This window comes from Acanthopagrus latus, chromosome 13, assembly GCF_904848185.1.
Source record: "Acanthopagrus latus isolate v.2019 chromosome 13, fAcaLat1.1, whole genome shotgun sequence".
In the NCBI taxonomy this organism is placed as follows: Eukaryota; Metazoa; Chordata; class Actinopteri; order Spariformes; family Sparidae; genus Acanthopagrus; species Acanthopagrus latus.
This window is the reverse complement of record NC_051051.1, coordinates 2,763,253-2,784,161: the sequence shown is the minus strand read 5'-3', so window position 1 is coordinate 2,784,161 and position 20,909 is coordinate 2,763,253. Positions and strand designations below refer to the sequence as shown.

Below are 20,909 nucleotides of genomic sequence, written 5' to 3'. Positions count from 1 at the left end.
TGTTGGAGTTGATTTTAGCCAAATAAATCTCCCAGGGACATTTATTAGGCTAAAATCTTTGTCCTGTGTTTTAATGCCATATTATCATAATCATGATCAGCTAATTAAAGGCAAAAGTACAAAATCATTCAATTATCAGGAATTTTCAAGTAAAATGTATCGGTATTGGTATCTTGATTGTTTTCAGGTCGATACCAAAATTTGCAGTATCGCCCACTCCTGCCAGTGATTCCAATTCAGTGCTGAATTGTGTTAGCAAAGAGGAAAAGAAAAATATTTGTTGGGAAAATGGATCATTGGATTTTAATGTAAACTTTTTCAGTAACTTCCACATCATTTGACCCATTGACTCAAAAACAGAGTCAAAACTGAGTAAGAGATGCCGCTGAGTGTCTCCCAGAGTGAACGTCTGTCAAATATCCTACCAAAAACTTCATCCCCAACACTGTCTAATGAAAATTATACACCATCTATGCACAACCAGGCATGAAGCCCTTGTAGCAAAATATTTCATTTCTTTATTTATTTGGTTTAAACGTTGTTGTAATTAAACTTTGAGTCTAAAAGATACTGGAATCACTCAATAATTGATTCATCAAGTGTTTTTAATCACAGACTGTAACTGTGCCTAATGTTGCCAAAACCTCGAAATTCCAGAAAAAAAGGATCAAATGTAATGCAAACATCCAGAAGACCATGAAGACAAACTACCCTACACTTTGAAAAAAAAGGGAGAAAATGAACACTTAATGTTATAATTTAATTTAATGTTGAATGAAGTACAGAAAATATAGAGTACAATCAAATGAAACGAGCTGTACTGAAAAAGACACAAACATGATTCCCGTCAACTAAATTATGTTATTAGTAGCTCTCCCATTTGAACATAACCTTAGAAGTAAACTAATAAAAATATTAAACTAATAGCTATGGAATCATCCTTCTGAGAGTAACAAAATAAAGATTTGGTCATTTGGAGTGCAGTGCCCCAGAAAATGACAAGAGGCTTTGCTTAGCTGTGTCTGCACATCAAACAGAGAACTATACCCATACACAAAGTCACACACACTCATTCACTCTTTTCTCACACATCTCACACTTCACCCCAAAAACCCTTTAGATTGGTCTCAGCTAGACATGAAAATCATTATTTAAACTCAACTAATGAAAATAAAATCCTCAGATTAAATTAATCCATGTAGTTATTTTCTAGTAAACCTACAGATATGCAACCCTCAACCACCAAGAGACCTCCAGGTGAGCTGCGTGGTGAAAATGTTTGCTGGCAAAATAATACTTGACATTGTTGGGTTGTCCCAAAAATTCAGCGTGAACATTGAAGATATTTAGAGGAATGTGATGTTCAGTCTTGTGGATCGCAACAATTGTTTACCTTCTTTTCTCACAGCCAGTTGGAAAATACTCTTTATAAAGACAGTATTGTGAACCTTTCATCCATAAACAGTGTTTTTATGCAGAAGCAGAATAAATCTACGTGGGTCAGAAATAAAGAGAAAATATCACTATATAATGCTCTCAATGAAATACTGACTGACCCCTTTATTTAGCATTAATCTGAAAGAGTGGAAGAATGGAAAGTAGAGGACAAGATGCATTTAAACAGTAAAAAATTAATTGTGATATAAAGAGCCGACAGTATTTTAGGTACATTTGTTCTGAGCAGTTCAAGGTTTCACTCAATCTGTCCTAATGCACACTGAGTTCATGTGAACTGCTACAAGCCTGATAAAAACAGAAGAAGAGGGATGTAATATGCAGTTCTACACTCTAATATGGCTCAAGGATAAGTACGACCATTCAGTGTTATCTCCACAGATACACCCATCCTGCCCTCTGCTGGAGGACTCCAGCATAGACTCCAGATACTCCAGATACTGTAACTGTTACACTATTTGCACAAGGAGCGAGGGAAGAAATTGAGATACCCCATGGCAATAATGTGATGGCTTAAATTTTGTGGTTGAATTTGGTTAAAATTTTATAAAACATGTTTCAGGCTACAATGCGGAATTAAGGCAGAAATGCCACTCTGATTTGAGTCACAGAGAAAAATGTTTTGCAGTGTTTTTTGTACTGATGGGGTTATACTGTAGCTCACATATAAAAACAGGGTAAGATGAGGATCCTTTCCCCACAGGAAAGTAATGACTGGAGGCTGTGGGTTGACACCTTCACTGCTCTTAGGGTGTCCTCTGTGTGACATCATTTCACACACCAAATTACCTCGAGGTGAGGGGCACCAGTGGGCGATCTGCCCCGCCTCCACGGTCATGGTGAACGACCACTGATGCCCACTCGCCCAGGAGTGCAGAAGCAGAAAGAGAAACATGCAAGGTTGTCTTCAAGTACAGCAGTCCTTCAGTGGTTCAAACTCTCATAATGTCAGACATGCATACTCACACTCTCATTCTCTGTCTCTCTCTCCCTTTCACACACACACACACACACACACACACACACACACACACACACACACACACACACACACACACACACAGATATTTTCACTCCTTCATTTCCCAAAACTGCCAAAATTAGCAAAGGCATCTTGTTTGGGTGGAACCATGGCTGGGCTGATGGGGTGTGTGAGGCCCATCCCTACTCCTGGCACTCCCATGCCAGCCATACCACCCATCATCACTGGAGTGGCCATGCCCATATTCATGCTCATGTTCATTCCCATCATGCCTTGGTTTGCAGGAATTCCCCCCATCCCCATGGTACCCGTGGTCATTGAAGGGGGCATATTTGCTGCCAGGGAGGCTGGCATGCCCATCGTCATGGCATTGCCTGCCATCATGGGATTGGCTGGTGGTCTAATGGGTGTCACGTGGGGCGGGGAGCTGAGGTTCAGTCCTCCAAAGTTCTGGGCCAGCAGGTTGACGGGAGGCACTCCTGAAAATACAAATGTGAGCAGAGACAGTTAAAAACACTTGGGTTATAAAGCTTTATTATATGACCAGACCGATTTAAATAATCCCTAAAATCTCAAAATATTTTCTTCACAGAGACCTGTCTCTCCAAAGAGCTGGAGTAAAAAGATTCATTAAGTTAAATTAAGCCTTTTAAAGACTTTTTTTAAAATACCATGGAGAATGCAATTTAAGATTGGTTTCACAGTCATACCAGCCAAAGTACAACACATGCCAGTGAAAACTAGTTGGAATAATATGGCATCGATTTACCATATTATTAAATTATTTAAATTCATGAATATATTGACATTCATACCACATTCCTAATGTAATTTTTTATCATTATACATGACCTGGACGTGTAGCAAAAAATGAAAGGATAGGTTAACAAATCAAAAAAATAGCCAATTAATTTTAAGTTCACATATGAATGTCAGAGGTTTTAATAACATTATCAGGGTTTTTTCAAACAGTTTTTTGCTGAAATCACTTACAAATTAATTTTTTTGAAGTGATGTTACTGCCAGCTAGAAAGATTATTAAAGACTTTTAAATTACACAAATGACCTTTGACCTTTTTAATACCATGAATGCCTTTTTTCATTGGTTTTTGGTTACTTTCACAACCTGCAGACACGCAGCACATTAATGATTCACTTTTGATGTGCACACAGCAGATGAACATGATACCTTGTTGCTGGATGATGTTGTTGAGGGTGGGCGGTGTCTTCGTGGGGTTGAGGCCTGCTGACAGGAAGTCCAGGCTGATGTTGACGGAGGGGTCGGACCAGGTCGAACCTAATGACCCCTGACCTCCAACACCAACTTTCTGCTGTTGCCCAGCCTGCTGAGTTGGCATTCCTCCCAAGCTCTGAAATAGATTACAAATAATTTATACTTGATAAATACACAAAGAGCGATTTCTGACATACAGACTATGGCACCATGGTTTATTCAACAACTGACAGACTGGATTGTATCCCTTGATATCATTAATTTATATATTATATAAAATTGGATCCATATTTTCCACATTTTGATTCATTTGGCAACAATGCTGAATGTTTGGTTCATAACCTTTAACATTTTTGCACTATATTTGGAGGATTTAACAATGTTGTACATTTTCTTTCATGAAAAATGTGTCTTTCCTGTGATGTGCACCTGTCCTACCTGCTGAGAACGAGAAAGAGGCATTGTGGGCGTCGCCCCTCCCAGAGAGAAAGTCAAGCTCTGAGAGGCACTCAGTGTTGTATGTGGATTGGTTATTTGATGATTAACTCCTCCCATCAGGTCAAAGAGCTCGGCGGATGGTGGGACAGGGGTGGGGTTGGAGGCTGTGGGTGACTGCACGCCACCAAACAGGTCGGTGACGGGCTGGGAGGGACCCGAGCCAGACGAAGTTGATGGGTTGGCCGAGAAGGCGTTCCAGTCTCCAAATTCTCCGTTTCCATTGGATGAAGGAGCAGCTGACACAAGAGATCAGTGATTATGTTTGGTACTATTGATTATTGTTACTTTAATCTCTGATTTTGACAGGAGCTACTCTATTACTTCACTGTGTACTACATTTTCTAAAAACACTAGTGACATTAGGTAAAACTTAGCTCTTTGTTTTCATGGTCAACCTGGTCTGAAATTATTAACAGTATATTTCAGCACCATAGGATGGTTTCACATATAACCTGTTTGGTCTTGTCCCAGTCAGTACAGTCAATCGAACCCTGGTGCAAGCAAAACAACCGCACCGACAACACCAAATCAATCCAGTCAGAAGCAGTTACCCCACAGTGATACCCCCCCAGCATACTGCTGTACAAAGACAGGTCTTTTTTGATCTATTACTATCTGTCTGTCATCATCTGGAACATATTGTCAATTTGTCCAGTCAATAAGTTTCCCTTTCAGTCTGTATCACTTCATGTTCACTCCTCTGGGTTCATAAAAAGCTAGTGTGGAAAACTAAAATACAGCAATGTTTCCCCTTGGCCAAATAAACTGAACTACAGGTGTGAAAACACTCTAAGGTAAGAAAAGCAATAACAAGTGTACCAGTGGAGGTCGGGAGGCTGGCAGAGGCCGCAGGCGAAGAGAAGTCAGCAAAGCCACCAATAAGGTCTGAACTTCCACCTGGATGGACGAACGCACACAGACACATGTACTTATACAAAATCTAGAACAACCACCACGGCCCTCATTTTCTCCATGTGTGTAAAAGTTTGAAGTTACCTGCTGCAGTGCTCTGATTGAGTGAAGGATCAATCACTAACAGGTCAGCGAGGCCGCTACTGGAAGATTGCCTGACTGACGACTAAAGAGAGGAGCAGAGAGAGAGAGATCTTGATTTAATGCATACTGCTGAAAATGTAAGTAACATCTGGAGAAGAGTGTCTGAGTGAGTACCTTCTCCTCCGGGCTCCTGTCTCCGGTGTAGTGAGCTGCAGCACCCAGGTCCAGAGTCTTGCTGTTTGTTGCTCCGCTGCGTTTCCGCGTGGTGGTAGTTGTGGTTTCTGTTGCTTGTGTGATCTGGATGCTCTTCGTTGTGACAGTTTCTTCCTCATCTTTGAACTCAAGTGTTTCCTGCCTACCGTTTCTTGATGCTCGGTCCTCCTCATTGTCACTATGGTAACCAGGAGAAAGACATGGAGATTTTGCTGTTAACTGTATTATCCTGCTTTGAAATTTGTGTACGTCTGTGTGTCTTTGGTTACATGATGCTGGATAATCCAAGACACAATGGTTCAAAGATTATTTAACACCTGAAGTATTGATATGCAACATGATGCAAAGTAAAAAAACAACAACAAGGAAACCAACTAGTTATCGCAATATCAGCCACAAAATGCGCAACCAAGGATGCATGTAGCAACTCTCTATTTGAAAACAAGCATTCACAATCATACGTATGTAGTCAACATTTACCTGATTCTGTCGGGTGAGTCGTCTCGTTCCTTTTTTCTGAACTTGTTGAGCGTGTCGTCAATTGTGCTGCCGATTTTGTCACTGATCTCTCCGAGCTTCTCGCTGAAGGGGAAAGCTCCTCTGCTCTTATCCCAGTCCTCATCCCACTTACTCCGATCCAACTCAGTGGCTGGACAGAAAAAGGACAAAGAGAGATAAAGAGAAATTTATAATTGATAAACTACAATAAACATTACACAAAAAGAGAAATTAAGATTAAATCTGCAGCAACTTAGAGCTAATCAATAAACCAATATTTTGAATTCCTTGTTCAAACAGGCAATTCACGCTTGCTTTACACAATATTCTTTCTATGATACATTTCAAATCCTGTGGGTGAAGTTATATCATCGTTTAATCCCTATCTGACTCGAGCTGTTGAAGGACACAAAGTGAATTACTTACAGTTCTTAATGCTCCCTCCTCCTCCTCCTCCTCCTCCTCCTCCTCCCCCTCCTCCTCCTCCTCCCATACTGTCAGAGGAGACTCCAATGTATTTATCTTTGTTCTTCTTCGCCTTCTTCCTCTCCTCTCTCAGTCTGTCGTCATCCTGGACGAACTCCACCATCTCCTTCACCTTCTGACGTACATTGATGCCCTGATCCTTACCATTTTCATCTGGAACGACACACACACGCACAGAAAAATAAAACAGGAGGGCTTCGGGCTGGACTGCTGAGAGATTTTGATAGTAATTTTGGTGACAAGATGACTTTTAATCCTTTGCAACTGACCCGGGTCACACATCGTGTTTTTCATGAAATTTGCAGAGATATTCATGGTTCTTAGAGTATTAACAGGTATGTTGAAGTATGTTTTGCATATTTTCTCAAGAAATATAACCAGGACAAAATTTATACTTGTACATAATAATAAACATTAATTAACATTAAATGTTACAAGCATTGCGTATCAATGCTGCCAAGGGAATTATCTCATTTTCTATCTCAGTTAATCAGTAATATTTCTGTTTGTTTGATTTTTAGTGATTTTCATTTAGACACTCACCAATGAAGTGGTAGTTTTCTAGAGATCGCAGGTCGTAGATGTGTTCTCTGGCACTGGTGACGACTCTTTCAGACCCGTTCCTGATCAGATAGGCCAGCAGCAGTAAAGCCTGCAGAGGGTGAAAAGAAACAGAGATTAAGAGAGGTGGAGTTAGAGACATGATTGAGTCTAGACAGATTTCCAATAGTTTCCCTGCCCTGAGTCACTTTTTCTCTCTTAATAACCGTTGTATATCAGTCTCATGTGATTATGTGGCTAGGAAAAAAACATAGTGATGTTCTGATTTTTTCACTATACAGAATTCAGGAAAGATAAAAGAAAGTAACCGAGAACATCAGTCTATCCCTCTCATGTTCACTCATACAGCCACAAACAGAGATCATAGCACAACACCAGCACACCTGCTAACCCGAGTGTAACCATACCTTGTAGACTCGTCTCCAGTTCTTCTTGTTGTCTTTCAGCATCCTGGTCCACAGCATGTTCATCACCTCTGGGAACTGCTCATACATGAAGGTAGATCTAAACACACGAACACATGAACACAGTCACAAAGATTATAAAGCTGGAGAAACCACACAGGTAAACCAAAAGAATGATCAGGTCTAGTGTGTGTGAGTGTGTGTTCGTGTGTGTGTGTGTGTGTGTTCGTGTTACACATACTTGGCTATTTCTCCCATCAGCTGTCCGGAGGGTCCCCAGGGGTCGTCATTGGTGGCCTCTCTCACCTTGGACTCGATCTCTGAGTAGTTCATCACCACATTGGTGCTGTCGATAGAAACAAATATTCTCTAAATAAATTACATGCATTAAAATCGTTGTTGTACGAGTCTTTTCTTTCTTATCTTTCTGCTGACTCTCTATAAACACAACGCTTATTATGAGGTTGTGTTTTCACGTGTGTCTGTTTGTTTGTTTGCCCAGACTTCCAGGGAACTTGAATGGAGGATGGACCTCGACCCAAAACAGACCATATTAACTTTTGGTCCAGAAAAGGGACAGAACCAGTCGCTTTCTTTAATATTGCTAGAGGGTGTTTGTTTCAACATTTTGTTCCCTTCCCTGCATGGATCTTGATGTAAAAAAATCAGGTGAATCTAGGTAGCTGGTATCTAAGAGTTAGTACTCTTTGGTGTATAGTGTATAAGGGGACAGTTGGTGGAGGTCTGCACTCTGAATGTCATTCTTATCATTCCAGTTTTTGTCAGTCATTCTTGCTGCAAATGTTGAAATCAGCAAATAATTCTCTTCACACTCTCTCATCACATTTCAATAGGTCACGCAGACTGAAACACGATTTGAAACCCACACATTCACATATTTACACAGCTACACACGAGGGCGACAACTAAATGACAAACAATCTCTCTGGCTAGCAGAGCAGCATCCACATCATATCTCACCTCTACACTCTCTCTCTCTACACGTTGTGTGTTTATGAGTGAGGCATTACAAACACACTCAAGCTCAGAATAACTGCGGAGGACAGGATTACCACAATAACTATAATCATGCATGTGTCACACACACACACACACAACACACAATGAAATCGAGTAAGGAGAATTCCAGCTCACTGAATAATGAATAACAGCTTCCTAAAAGCCTCCGTTCTGACCACTACGCTTCAGAGGACAGACATTCACATGCACACACACACACACACACACACACACACACACACACACACACACACACACACACACACACACACACACACACAAGCACAGTGAGTTGAGCAGGGTGTGTATATCCATCTGTGTGTGTGTGTGTGTGCAACAGAGGTAAACACAGCCAGCCCTCCCCATGAGCAACGTCTGCCGGCTTCCTGCCCTCTTTGTTTTTTGTGGGCTCACCTGCTGCTGTGTTAGTTTCCTGTGTGTGTTTGCTGTCTCTCTGAATGGACATGGCTCGCTCTGCAGACCACTGCCTAAAATAAAAAAACCCACAGCCACAGCACTGCAGCTGAATCACACCTCTTCCTCTCCGCCATGACTCTCTCTTACCGGCTGCCTCTTCACCCTGTCATTCACCCACTTTTTCCCAAATTCCTACTTCCTTCTCTTTAGTTTTTCTTCTGTTCTGTCTCCTGCTCCTCACCAGTTTTGACTCCTGTCATCACTCTATTCCTCAGCAGTAGCTCTCACTCCCTTCCTCTCTGTTTCGCTCTCCTCTGAGCTCTGCCACCCTCGCAGCAAACGGAGAGTAAGAGGCATCTGTACATTACAGGAGCCGCCTTTGACTGTGTTATTGTCAGCAGATAAGACAGACACAGACAGTGAGAGCTCCATAATAGCGTGACTCTTAATCTGCAGGAAAAAGCGAGGCCGCCGTTGCCAGCTCTGCTGAGGTAGATCAATAATAGAGTGTATTCATCATGCCCAGTCAGGCACAACCAACAGCTGACGGGAGCTGGTGTCTATTACTCCATCTAAAGCTCTGTTGAGCTCTCCGTCTGTGCTACTTCGATATATTCTCTCTACTTATCTTCTTACTTTGGTCTCTTCACTCATCTCTCCTTCATAGCTTCATTCCATCAACCTCCTCTTTGTTCCTTATCGCATTTGTCATATAATTGGTCCTTTAAAAGTCAGAGCCAACTGGAGAACGCAGTGTCTCCAACTGTGAGCAGACAGTCAAAATAAAATATGACTTTTTTATGTGAGTGTCCTTATTTTGAATTTGTTTTCACCATGCATTGAAAAAGTAGATGTGGAAAATAGAGAAGTGATGTGCAAAATAAAAAAACAAACACCTCCTCTTCTATACCATCACTTCTATCTATATCAAAAAGAGGTATAGAGAAAAAGATATGCAAGTTTCCATCAATCGGTGGAATCAAACGATGCATTTTGTAAGGCACAAGCTTATAAAACTGTACTCTCCTCATAACTGTGTGTTTTTCTTTAGTGTTTTTCCAAGGTTTTAGTGTTGTGTGGATACAGTAAGTGAGGTACACTTTGAGCCAATACAGCACCCACACAGTATGTATTTACTGTAAGCCTGCATTTAACCTTACCGATGCAAGCGGACAATAACAACCCACAGGAAGCTGAAACCTCCAGCATTTAATTAACCAAAAACACAGAAAAAAACTGGATAGTTTAAAGAGGGTAAAGAGAGTAAATATTAACAAAAGAAAAACACAAAACTAACAAAATGAGATGCTGTCGAGCTGGAATCACCTGATTGTGATGTTTGAAATCACAAAATCCACCACAAGTCTACCTTCATGAAACTTACAATAGCCACTTTTAGTTAAAACTTCCTGAGAGGTGTTAAGTCAACAGTTCCATACGTTTATTACTGATTACTCTCCCCTCATGTTTGTCAAAGGGCTGTGCAGACCTCTGTATAAATCAGTCCAGTTTAACAGCACAACAAACTACAATCTGGATACTGTAACAATCATGTAGTTATACTAGAAAGGCACTCAGTAGAGTGCATACCTTCGCCAAGGCCCAACAGTCAATCAAATATTAATCAAACCTGAACACATCTTTGTAAAAGGCACAATTACAGCTCAGCTGTTGTTCTGGATTGCATTAGATTTTGAAGGTGTACCAAATGAAATGATCTAAAGTGACTAAACTGGGTTTGGCATCATTGCTGTTTCTGTAAACAAGCATAAATACTCAACTGAAATCTATCTGAAATACAACAGTCAAACTCATAAACCAAAATCAAAATGAGCTTTCCTATAGTTGTAAAACCTTAAAACAAACAAACAAACAAACTTAACAACTTCTTCTATTATTCAATGGAGGCTTTTTAGAGAGTGCAACTTGTGTGCTTTTAAATTAAACACATTTTGCGGATGATTCTATGAAACAGGGTATGCATCGATCTGTAACTCTATAATCTATATAAAGGACTCGATCAAAAAGTAGATAAAAAATACAACTACACAAACAACTTTTTAACAGTCTGACACAGAAAAGAGATTATTATATATAATGTCAATGCGGATTCAACGGAGTAGTATTGGTAATGAAAATGGGGTATCAAGACATTCTTACACAAAACTGCGAGAGCTTACAGTCAACATTTAAGAGGAGCACGATGCAGCAGTCACTTACTATCAGCCAAGATAATTATTCTTATATGTATAGGAAGTTCACACATGTTCCTTAACTTTGTATGAGGCTTGATGTCTGTTTGAGATGCCTTTGAACTGAACCTAATATGATCCCTCATGCGCTTCATGTAATTGCGTTATCGTTGCAGTACGAAACATGTGATGATAGTTTCCTGTTGTAGCTGCCACAAACCTAGACCTCATCCACATCAAAAGTTGTTTTTTTAAGTCATTAAATAAAATGACTTGTCCCTTCAATTCTGCTTGGTGAAGTCAGGAATGAGTCTTTTTGCAGCTGTGCAGATTGTTGTGGTTTCGGGTTTTACTCATCAAAGTAATTCATGTGATTTGGTCTGCCTCTTGGAGCAGACAGGACAGGGAGGTGTTGTTCTCCCGCTGGGTTACAGTAAAATAACCACTGCACATCACACTCATAACAACAGATATCACAAAGACACACAGCACAAACAAGCATGCGTTGTCTAGTGTTCAGACAGACAAAACAATGTGGGAGGCTGCAGCACCAGCACCAGCACCAGCATTAGCTACTACAGTATGGTCTGTTTGGCTAACAAGCTTTGTTGTCTTGCTGCCCGGGACCATGGGGGCTTGGGCCTCGTTGGACCGGTGTAGCACTGTGCAACACTGTGAGACATGGTCGGATGCTAATTTGCATTATCTTGACCATCCACATACAACTATCGAGCAGCTTGGCTTGCTATCGTTGGTGTCCAGCTGTCTAGTTGGGATGTAGTGTAAAGTGAAAGCACAGTGGAGGTGGCGGGCATCACCAGGGTGGGACAGGGCGTGATTCTGCAGCAGCATTCACACAAACAGCACCCCGAGTCGACCTGGGTTAGCGGTGCTAGCGGAATTAGCTAACTGGATAGCATTCGTTCTTGATCAGAAACAAATGAATTTCCAGTGTGTAATATCGTATTTTTTTCTCGCCTCTGCGGTCCAGCGTGTGAATAACTCAATGTGAGATGGCATCGTATAACACACATTCCTGTTTATACCACAAGGTTGAAGCCTGGCAGCTAGCCAAAGCTAGCCGGAGCTACCAGCTGAGGGGCTATCGCCGTGACGTCACGGCCCATATCCTCTCCTCTGTCAGCGATAAAAGCTGCTGATGCTGCCCGGCTAAAGCCGCCTAGCTAGCCGGCTAGCTTGGAAGCCACTTAGCGGTTAAGCTAGTACAAACAGCTCCACCTGCGCTCCGGTACTCACGCTTTGTCCACCAGCTCTCTGACTTTCCACATATTCAGCATCTCCGCACGGAACTGCGGGCTCCCCGCGTCGATACTGCGTCGCCCCCGTGTCTCTACGCCCCGCAACACAGGTGGTCTCCGGTTACCGACGGCTGTCCCCCCCGTACTCCTCGACGAGCTCCGTCAGTACAGCGGCCGCTGCGGGTAACGGTCCGGCTCCAGTTGCTACGGAAACGTCGTCCTCTGCCTACGTCACCGAAACGTCGAGATGTGCCCGCGCTCGCGGACTGATACTCATGTTCTGGTGTTCAGTGTGGACCAGAACATGTGCTGCAGTCATGTTGAACAGTGTCTGTGTAGAAAACATATTCAGACGCGTATTGACTGGTGATCATGTTTTTATGACACACACTTTTTTTTATTCAGTGTTTAAAATCTTTAATAAACTCCATATCCTTAAAATTAAATGCTCTGATAAAAAGCCCAACTTTAGTATGTTCATTCCAACTCCAAAACAAAACTCTCGACCAGATTATACCAGGAATATTTCTTAAATGTATTAATTTCGTCCTTTTTTTGTTTTTTTGTTTTTTGTGTTTTACTGTCTAATTATTGAGGCACATCTTTGATTTTATTTCATTTAATTTATTTGGGCCCCTAACCGTGCTTCCTCTTTGTTATTTTTATTGTTATATGTGTATATGTGTATGTAATTAAACTGTGTGTTTTTAATAAAGAAGAAGAAGAAGAAGAAGAAAATAATGTTTTTTACTTTGTTTTTATGTGGCGGACCCTGCCACTCTCTCTCTTCAAACAGTGCTCTGGGGATTTTATTTTCCTCTGAGAGCAGCTTGTTTATTCAGTTATCTAAAAAAAATATATATTTCTGAGTTTGTATTATTACCTCTATATTATGAATATTAAAATTCTGAGTTCGATTTTTTTCTTGAAATCCTACATAGTGCAGTTTTAAAGATGAAACAGGCTGTATGTCTTGTTTCACAGTAGTATGCACACTGTAGTTCACTTCAGCAGACGTGTCTCTCGATAGTTTCATACACTTTGTAATGATCATGAACTTTTCCTTATACTTTATTTCATCATCATTTCACAGTGAACCCACTGATATCACACACACAAGACAAAACAAAACACCTCCATCACAGTTTTAAAGCGGCTCTGTGGAATTTCAGCGGCACTGAGAGGATAAAGTCACAACCTTTGGACTGTCGCTAAATAGCCGAACCAGAAATCCACAGTCCAGCAGCATTAAACTACTTTAACAAACTGTCCACAGACTTGTAGGCAGAGAGGAACAAGGAATGTCTCATTTTTCACGTCACGTTACAACCTGCCCCTTTAAATCTGACAGAAAAATGTATCCTGCTGTTGTTTTTATCCTCTGCCCTCATGTTGTCAAACCATTGCTGACTAATTAAATTGCATTTTGGCAGCTTTTATGGCACGGTAGAGTGTTTCCTCTAATGGAAGGGCGTCCCAGCCAAGGAACACAAGGGTGAAAAAGATGAAAATGCAAAAAAAAAAAAAAAAAAAAAAAAAAAAAAAAAGGAGGAGGAAAGATGTGAGGATGAAGATAAAAACAAGAAAAACAAGAGGAGAGGAAGAGGAGAGGGAGGAGACAGGAAAGAGGGAGAAGGGTGGAGATGGAAAATCCACCCATCCATTCATCCATCCATTACTCTACCCTTGTTACCATGACAACCTGACAGCAAAGCCTTCAGTCATTTACCTTAACTGACTTTCTCATCTTTAGATTTTTACCTTCACCTGATACTTTTCATACAGATTGAAATGCCTCCCTCCAGTGATTAAAGATCAGTACTGCATCAAAGCGTCTGAGTTTCTTAATGAAAGTAACAACTAAAATATGGTCACGTACTGTTTTGCAGTACTTCTTTAATTTTCACGCCACTACAGGTCTGTTGTACTTCTGACTCCATGGTGTCCCCTCCAGTCAGGATTCAAGATATACAGACTTAAATCAAATCTTGTGTGAAGACTGCTGATTCCATTCAAGTCTCAGTTTTCGGAACAAAACACCAACACAACACAAAACGGAAGCACATTCATCCACCGAAGATGCTCAGGCCCTTCTCACTGTGTTACAGCTCTTCATCACTGTGGATGTTTTACTGCTGATCAACTCTTCTCTCATCCCTGCAACATAAATCATGTGAAATGTTGAGATAACCCCACAGTAGAATTATTCATGACAGCAGCATACTTATCACATTTCTTTTAAAAAACATTTGTCAGCTGCTGAGGAGAAACACCAGCAGCTCCCTGTGAAGACTGGATCATAGAACTGAGCCTGGTGCTGGTCGGCCCGGCCTCACCTCACCACCAGAGAGCGCTGTTATCCTGCTGTTGCCTCTCTGTTGGTGGAACTGGACCTCAGTCAGGTATTTATCACAGTTATGTCACACTTGGACCAGAACAATCTGTTAAAAGGTTTGAAGAACTTGAGAATTGCTAAACATTTTCAGTTTCAAACCTAACAGCTGTTGGTTGGACTGTAACTATAATACTGTCAGACTTGTAGATGCAATATTACATTTATTAGACATGAGGGACAAAACTTAAAACATACTCAGCAGAAAGAAGCTCAATATTTATTCTACTGAACTTATGATTTTATATCTTATGCTACATTGTTTCTCTCTCCTGCAGATCAAAAGGCAAATATTGTAGTTTTTCATGACTTTAGCCACTGGATACTTTGCATATTGGGAATATTAATGCAAAATATGATAAAGAAATAAATAAACATTGTATATAAAGTAGGTAAAGGGTAACTCCACCAGTTAAACAGGTCTTCGGGAGCAGAACTGCTTGTGTGATGAAGATACAAAACGTTTTGTTGCAGAGGAAGCTGAAAGTAATCTGATAAATTACCTCCAGAGATGTCACACAATGGTTAAGTTGCATTATGGGTAATGTAGGCATTATGTTTTTGAAAAGCAGTCCACTGGTCTCTTTTCTTTGGCTGATCAAAAATCACTACAGCAGAACAAGAGAAATGGTCTGTTTTATTCCACACAAACCTTCTTCCTTTCAAAACCTGCTGCCTACATTACCCACAATGCAACTTAGAATTTAAGCTACTTTTGATACTTGCAGTAAACTTTAATGCTAATGCTGAAAGTTTTGATGCACTTTTACAGTATTTCTACTCTGTGTTGTACTTAAAAAAAACACTATATAGTAACTACACTGTAAACTTTGAAAGTTTACTTTAAAAAAAATACTTTTAAAAAGTCTCAAAGTTACCAGGTAAAGTCGACTATTACATTTAAATTGTGTGAGCTGAAAGTTTTAACAATTCAGAGTTATTAGTCTGATTAACTTGGTAATTTCGAGTTAATAGGTTTCCTCAATTTCAGTCACTACTGTCATTTTGAATGAAGATTGACTTTTGTCATTAGAGCGAACAGAACACATCTTGTCACATCGATTGATAATATCTCTCAGTGTTATTCAATCTGATCAGAATACTCTGTGGATGTGTTTGTAGGTGCAGTTGTTCTGTCTGTTGCTAAATGAGCCGCCACAGTCTCGACCAGGTTTCCCTTGTAAACAAGATCCCTAATCCTTGTGGGACTAACCTGGATACACAAAGCCTTAAAACACTGCAAAAGCATGTAATGTACGAAATGGGTGTACGTGGTACAGAGAGTTCAGCCGAGCCGAGAACAAAATACTTGATTTTGAACATTGTGTTCTCAGTTTTCCAATAAACCACGAAAGTAACGCAACAATATTACATGAGTCAACAAGGAGGTGCAGACAGAGAGAGATATGGGGAAGGAGCAGAGACAGAGGAGGAAATGGACAGAGCATGTGAAGGCGTGTGTGTGTGTGTGTGTGTGTGTGTGTGTGTGTGTGTGTGTGTGTGTGTGTGTGTGTGTGTGTGTGTGTGTGTGTGTGTGTGCTCTGTTCCCTGGAGTCCACCCTGGAGATCGCTTGGGAAAAAGACCTCTAGGTCTGCCTGAGGTCTGACTTGTGGCCAAGAAAAGCAGGACTAAAATAGAGAGAGAGAGAGAGAGAGAGAGAGAGAGAGAGAGAGAGACAGAGAGAGAGAGAGACAGAGAGAGAGAGAGAGAGAGAGAGAGAGAGAGAGAGAGACAGAGAGAGAGACAGAGAGAGAGAGAGAGAGAGAGAGAGAGAGAGAGAGAGAGAGAGGGAGAGATGGAAGATGGCGAGGGCGTGAGAGGAAGGAGGAGCCAGAGAGATGGAGAAAGAGTGTGGACAAAGAGCTTTGTATCTGAGGAGAAAATGTATGGAAAATAAAAACATTCACATGCTGTCACACATACAAACACTCACACTCACACACACACACACACTCACACACACACACACACTCACACACACACACACACACACACACACACTCTCACTGCTGATCGGAACCATATGCTGACAGACAGAACATAATGGGAAACTGTGAATTGTTTGATTTGTTTTCCCTCCTCTTCATTGCGTTGTTGGGACGAGGGGGTGGAAGGCGTCCGTGACCGTAGATGATGATCAGCCATGGGAAATTCCAGTGAGTAGATGTGTCCGCCACGCTGCATGGACAGGTCTGGTCCATTAACAACATGCACTGAGAAGGGTGGGTTCAGAGGGGGAACTTCCAGTGTGTGAACCAGGAACATGAGCAGTGGGGTGCCCAAGAAGTCATGAACTGAGAACAACTGATGGTTCTGATACTGAACGACCAACAAGCCAACACCACTGCATCTCTCTTTTTCCCACACGCACACATAAATAACACGACGCACCCGAAAGCAGTTGTTTTGTTTTTTTTCTTAATCCCCAGATTCAATTAACTATTAATAACACACACTGAAAGTAAATCAACACCTGTGTAGTTAAACAGACGTCTCAAGGACACAGAAGACAAACACACTCGCGTCTGTCAAGGAGAACACACAACTGTGCACACATGTGTAAACAGTGGGCGACGTGGATCTCAGTAATTTCACCTTATGATGCAATTACAAGAGTTAAGCTCTTCAGAGAGCATGGGAAAGGTTCCTCGCGTTACAGTTTTTCTATTTTCTTTTCCTCTTGCAGTCGTGGAGCTGTAGTGTTGACTGATGAGGCAGGACAGGCTGAAGACAAGCACCTGTGCATGTAAGGAAACAGACATCAAGAGCCAATGAATGTGTGCCTGTGGTCAGAGATAGAGAGAAAAGGGAGTTTTTGGCGGTTACACTTGCTCCTAATAAGAGAAAAATGCATAGAGGGATAAATAGAGGAAGAGGGTGGAAACAAAGTGAGTGGGAGACGGAGGGAGAGAGGAGGGAGGTGGGGGAGACGCGAGGCTGATTTGCTGCAGATGCTCCGGTCCACTGGGAAAATGACATAAGGTTGATGTTTTATGGAAATGGGTGTGTTTATATTGGTGTGTGGGTTAATGAAAAAGACATCGTTTCACATGTTTGAAACAAGGTTGGACCAGCTGGAGGGGCCGGCAGTAGCTTTAACGGTTACAGAAGCGAGTCTGCAATCATGAGGCGGTTTGATGAAGACGAAGAAGGTGAAGGGGAGAACAGATGAAGGTACGCTCCCTTCAGCTCCTGCAGCCGAGACCAGGAAGTGTAGAGAGTGGAGTAGAGTGTAGTCGCATCATCCTCACTCTTGTTCTGGTCGAGCAGATAACTGGTTTAGACATCTTCAGTTATACAGAGCTGGTAGTGTTTTAGTTGAATGTTGTATTAAAACACACACATCACAGCTTCCACCTACATCCAGATAGATCGAGCTGCGACTCAAACCTCTTCTGAATTCTTGAAGCTGTGATTCATTTCTTTTTGGCCACTTGAGGGCAGCAGAAGTGAACCATAAACAACATATATTATAGTATATTTCACCTTCAACCTTGAGCAATATGTTATTAGGATACAAAACAAACCCAAACAAAAGATACAAGTAGGACTGGATCATGGGAGTTACACCAGGGTGAGGCCAGGTAACCCTTCAAAAGAACTCATGTTAGCAGTAGCTTGTTCCGCTCGTGACTTTTCCAGCTTTTGATTTTAGTATTGTTTCTTATATGAGGCTCCTTTTTCAACGTCAAGGTCAACATTGTTTTTCACTCTTGACAAAACAACAAATTATCCGTGTATTTAGCCGTGTAACAAGTTGTTCAAAAACTTTCTTTTTTAGTAAACTCTGTAAACACAAACAATGCTGGTGTTCATGTGTAGAGACCCTGGTGATGCTACCAGCAAAGTTTCATGTTGTGTCGAGACTTCTTGGTGTTTTAAAAATAGAGATTTTGATGCTATTGTAAAAGTGCCTGTAGCACTCCAATCGAAGATGAGTTTGACCTGAAAATGAAAATACGGTAAATCTTAAAAGTGCCTCTTTCATCATAATCATGCTTTTAAATGAATGTTTGACTTATATACATTCACAAAAAAGACCTTAGGTTGCATTTTGGCAAGAGTTTTGCTTTAACAACTTAAAATTATTAGTCTACATTAGTAACTGGTTTCCTTGAATGGACATGAATGCAAAGGTTGCATGAAGGCAGAAGATGGTAAAAAAGACCAACAGCTGGGTTTTTTCAGTGTGTTTGTAGTTTTTTAATCATTTATTTGAGCCGAGAAGAAAACAGCCGTGTGAACGTTGCTGGAAGTCACGACCACATCCCTCTCTCTCTGTGCGGCGCTCTGTTTTCTCCCATGGGAAGTGTGGCGCTGCATCCTGTGCGTCCGTCTGATGATGCGTTCTCTCTTCACACTGAAACTATGGCTGTGACACACACGCTGACTTGTTTTTGTCACACAGGAGGGCGTCGCATCGCACGAATCCCCCGGAGACGAACGCTAACTGTGACCGTGAAGCCGAGTCGTAGCCCTGAAGTGTGGAGGTTTACCTTGTGGAGGCCAGTCGGTTGGAGTCTCCATTACTGTGAGTGTGTGAATAGACGTACTGTGTGTCTCCACAATAACACACAATCTGCACACACACACACACACACACACACACACACACACACACACACACACACACACACACACACTTTCACTTGGACAGAACCGTTTTGTAAAGCAAAAACAGTCCATTTATAGTTTCTCTCTCTCTCTCTCAGTGGTCTTAAACATGAACACCAGCGTTAAATTACAAAATACGCAAATGTAATGATCCGTGTTTTAATTAATATTTTCCTCATCAACTCAGTATTAAGTGCGACCACAGAGCTGTAGACTGTTGGCGTTGGATATCCGAACACTACAACAGTGTCTCTGTTTCTCCTGTGAGCTGGAATCATAACTCTGACTCTCATTATGTCTCCTCTGCTTTAACACGACGCCTCAGGCCCTCGCTTGTTATTTTAAATCTTTGCTAATTGTCGGACTTTGGCTTGGTTCCTTTCCATCACCTTATGAAATCCAGTCCACGCAATTAATTCGCGGTGTGTTCTGTGTGTGCGTGGTGAGTTTTACTGGCTTGCGATATCAACGTATTCAGGGCACGCTTGTGTAAATAGAGTGAAGTCACATACAGGGATCGCTTCCACTTTCCTTTACATGAATAATATTATTGTAAACTATGTGCGACCTAACCTTTACTGCTATAACTTTCCTGCTGAATAAAAACACATGTGGACTTTATTTTTTTCGGGGGGGGCTGGCCGCCGCTGGAGCGCTGGATTACTGTTTGATGACATCACGGCTCCCCGGTGTGAAAGTGGCAGATTAGAGTAACTCAGGGTGCTCGTAAAGCCGGAGTTTGTGCTGCATTTTAGCTTCTAGTCATGAAAACAATGCCGTGCTTCTCCACCAAAAAGAGTTTAGTTTTCATAACTGATAATTACAGCTTGACTCACTTGCGTGTTTATCTTCCACTGGTGATTACATCTGCCAAGCTGCTTTTTAAAAAAATTTTGGATGTAATAAGTGAATATATGAGTGTGCTGTGTTGCGAGTGTGTGTGTGTGAATGTCATGCAAAGAGGATATCTTGTACTTGAGCATGTGGGAAAATGGGGAAAGTGTGTAATGTTGGTGGTGGTGGTGGGCGAGGGCCTGGTTTCAAGGTCGGACAGGAAATGCCTGCACAGATGGAAGAGTAATGCAGACACAGTGAGAACGGTATACAGGAAACAGCCTCCTCTGCAGCTGTTTGTGAGTATTTATATGTGTGCTCCTGATTAGTAGCAGCAGTTTGCCATTACACTCAAAAGATGAGTTAACACAACTGAACATTCAAGTCTCTTTCGTTCTCTCCTCACCTGCGGTAACTGATGCAGGAGTGGAGGAGAGTCGTGATCTGACATCACTTGAATAATAATGAGTACTGCTCCACTTTAAGAGGTGGTGGGAAAACAAAAGCAGTGGCTCCCCAAAAACATGTTAATGCTGAAGGGTCATGGTTTGACTTTAGGGGAGGAAACAACTCAAGTAATGATTTTAAAATCACTCTCACGAGCAAAATGATCAGACAGGGAATCATTTTTGTTAACCAGCGAAGCAATCTGGCTTGTTGGGCAGTTGGGCTGCATCTTTGACGGATTGCCATTAAATTTTGTAGAGACGTTCATGATCCTGTGATGATTCATCCCACTGATCCTCTGACTTGCCTGCGTCTGTGTCAGGGGGACAGTTTTTCTCTCAGGCTCAAGAAAAGTTCAGAGTCAGATTTATGTTATATTGTTGTCCATTAAATGTACATTAAATGG

The 20,909-nt window shown here is 41.5% G+C and overlaps 1 protein-coding gene across 5 annotated transcripts; it reads right to left on the bottom strand.

Annotated features, from left to right (window-relative positions):
* Window positions 1–746: 746 nt before the first annotated feature.
* On the bottom strand, window positions 747–12,442 carry LOC119031977 (clathrin interactor 1-like). 5 transcript variants are annotated; one of them, XM_037120842.1, is made up of 13 exons: window positions 12,214–12,442; window positions 7,569–7,673; window positions 7,331–7,427; window positions 6,906–7,014; window positions 6,303–6,515; window positions 5,859–6,027; window positions 5,340–5,556; window positions 5,166–5,247; window positions 4,989–5,066; window positions 4,110–4,405; window positions 3,627–3,807; window positions 2,519–2,916; window positions 747–2,488 (listed from the first exon to the last, which is right to left on the bottom strand). In XM_037120842.1, exons 1-12 carry the CDS (start codon window positions 12,252–12,254, stop codon window positions 2,534–2,536), a joined length of 1,971 nt encoding a protein of 656 aa, XP_036976737.1. In that variant the 5' UTR covers window positions 12,255–12,442; the 3' UTR covers window positions 747–2,488; window positions 2,519–2,533. The 5 variants fall into 5 exon arrangements, with proteins under 5 accessions (XP_036976737.1, XP_036976736.1, XP_036976738.1 ...); XM_037120841.1 differs by having other exon boundaries at window positions 747–2,482; XM_037120843.1 differs by having other exon boundaries at window positions 747–2,476.
* Between the last annotated feature and the right edge of the window lie 8,467 nt (window positions 12,443–20,909).

What these genes read in the sequence shown, in the direction of transcription:
- LOC119031977 (XM_037120840.1), bottom strand. Translation starts at nt 12,254, where the DNA reads ATGCTGAATATGTGGAAAGTCAGAGAGCTGGTGGACAAAGC. An exon ending in CAGCCTCCCGACCTCCACTG is followed by an intron (nt 4,406 to 4,988) that starts GTACACTTGTTA and finishes CTCTTGTGTCAG; the next exon opens with CTGCTCCTTCATCCAATGGA. An exon ending in CTCTTTCTCGTTCTCAGCAG is followed by an intron (nt 3,808 to 4,109) that starts GTAGGACAGGTG and finishes AATCTATTTCAG; the next exon opens with AGCTTGGGAGGAATGCCAAC.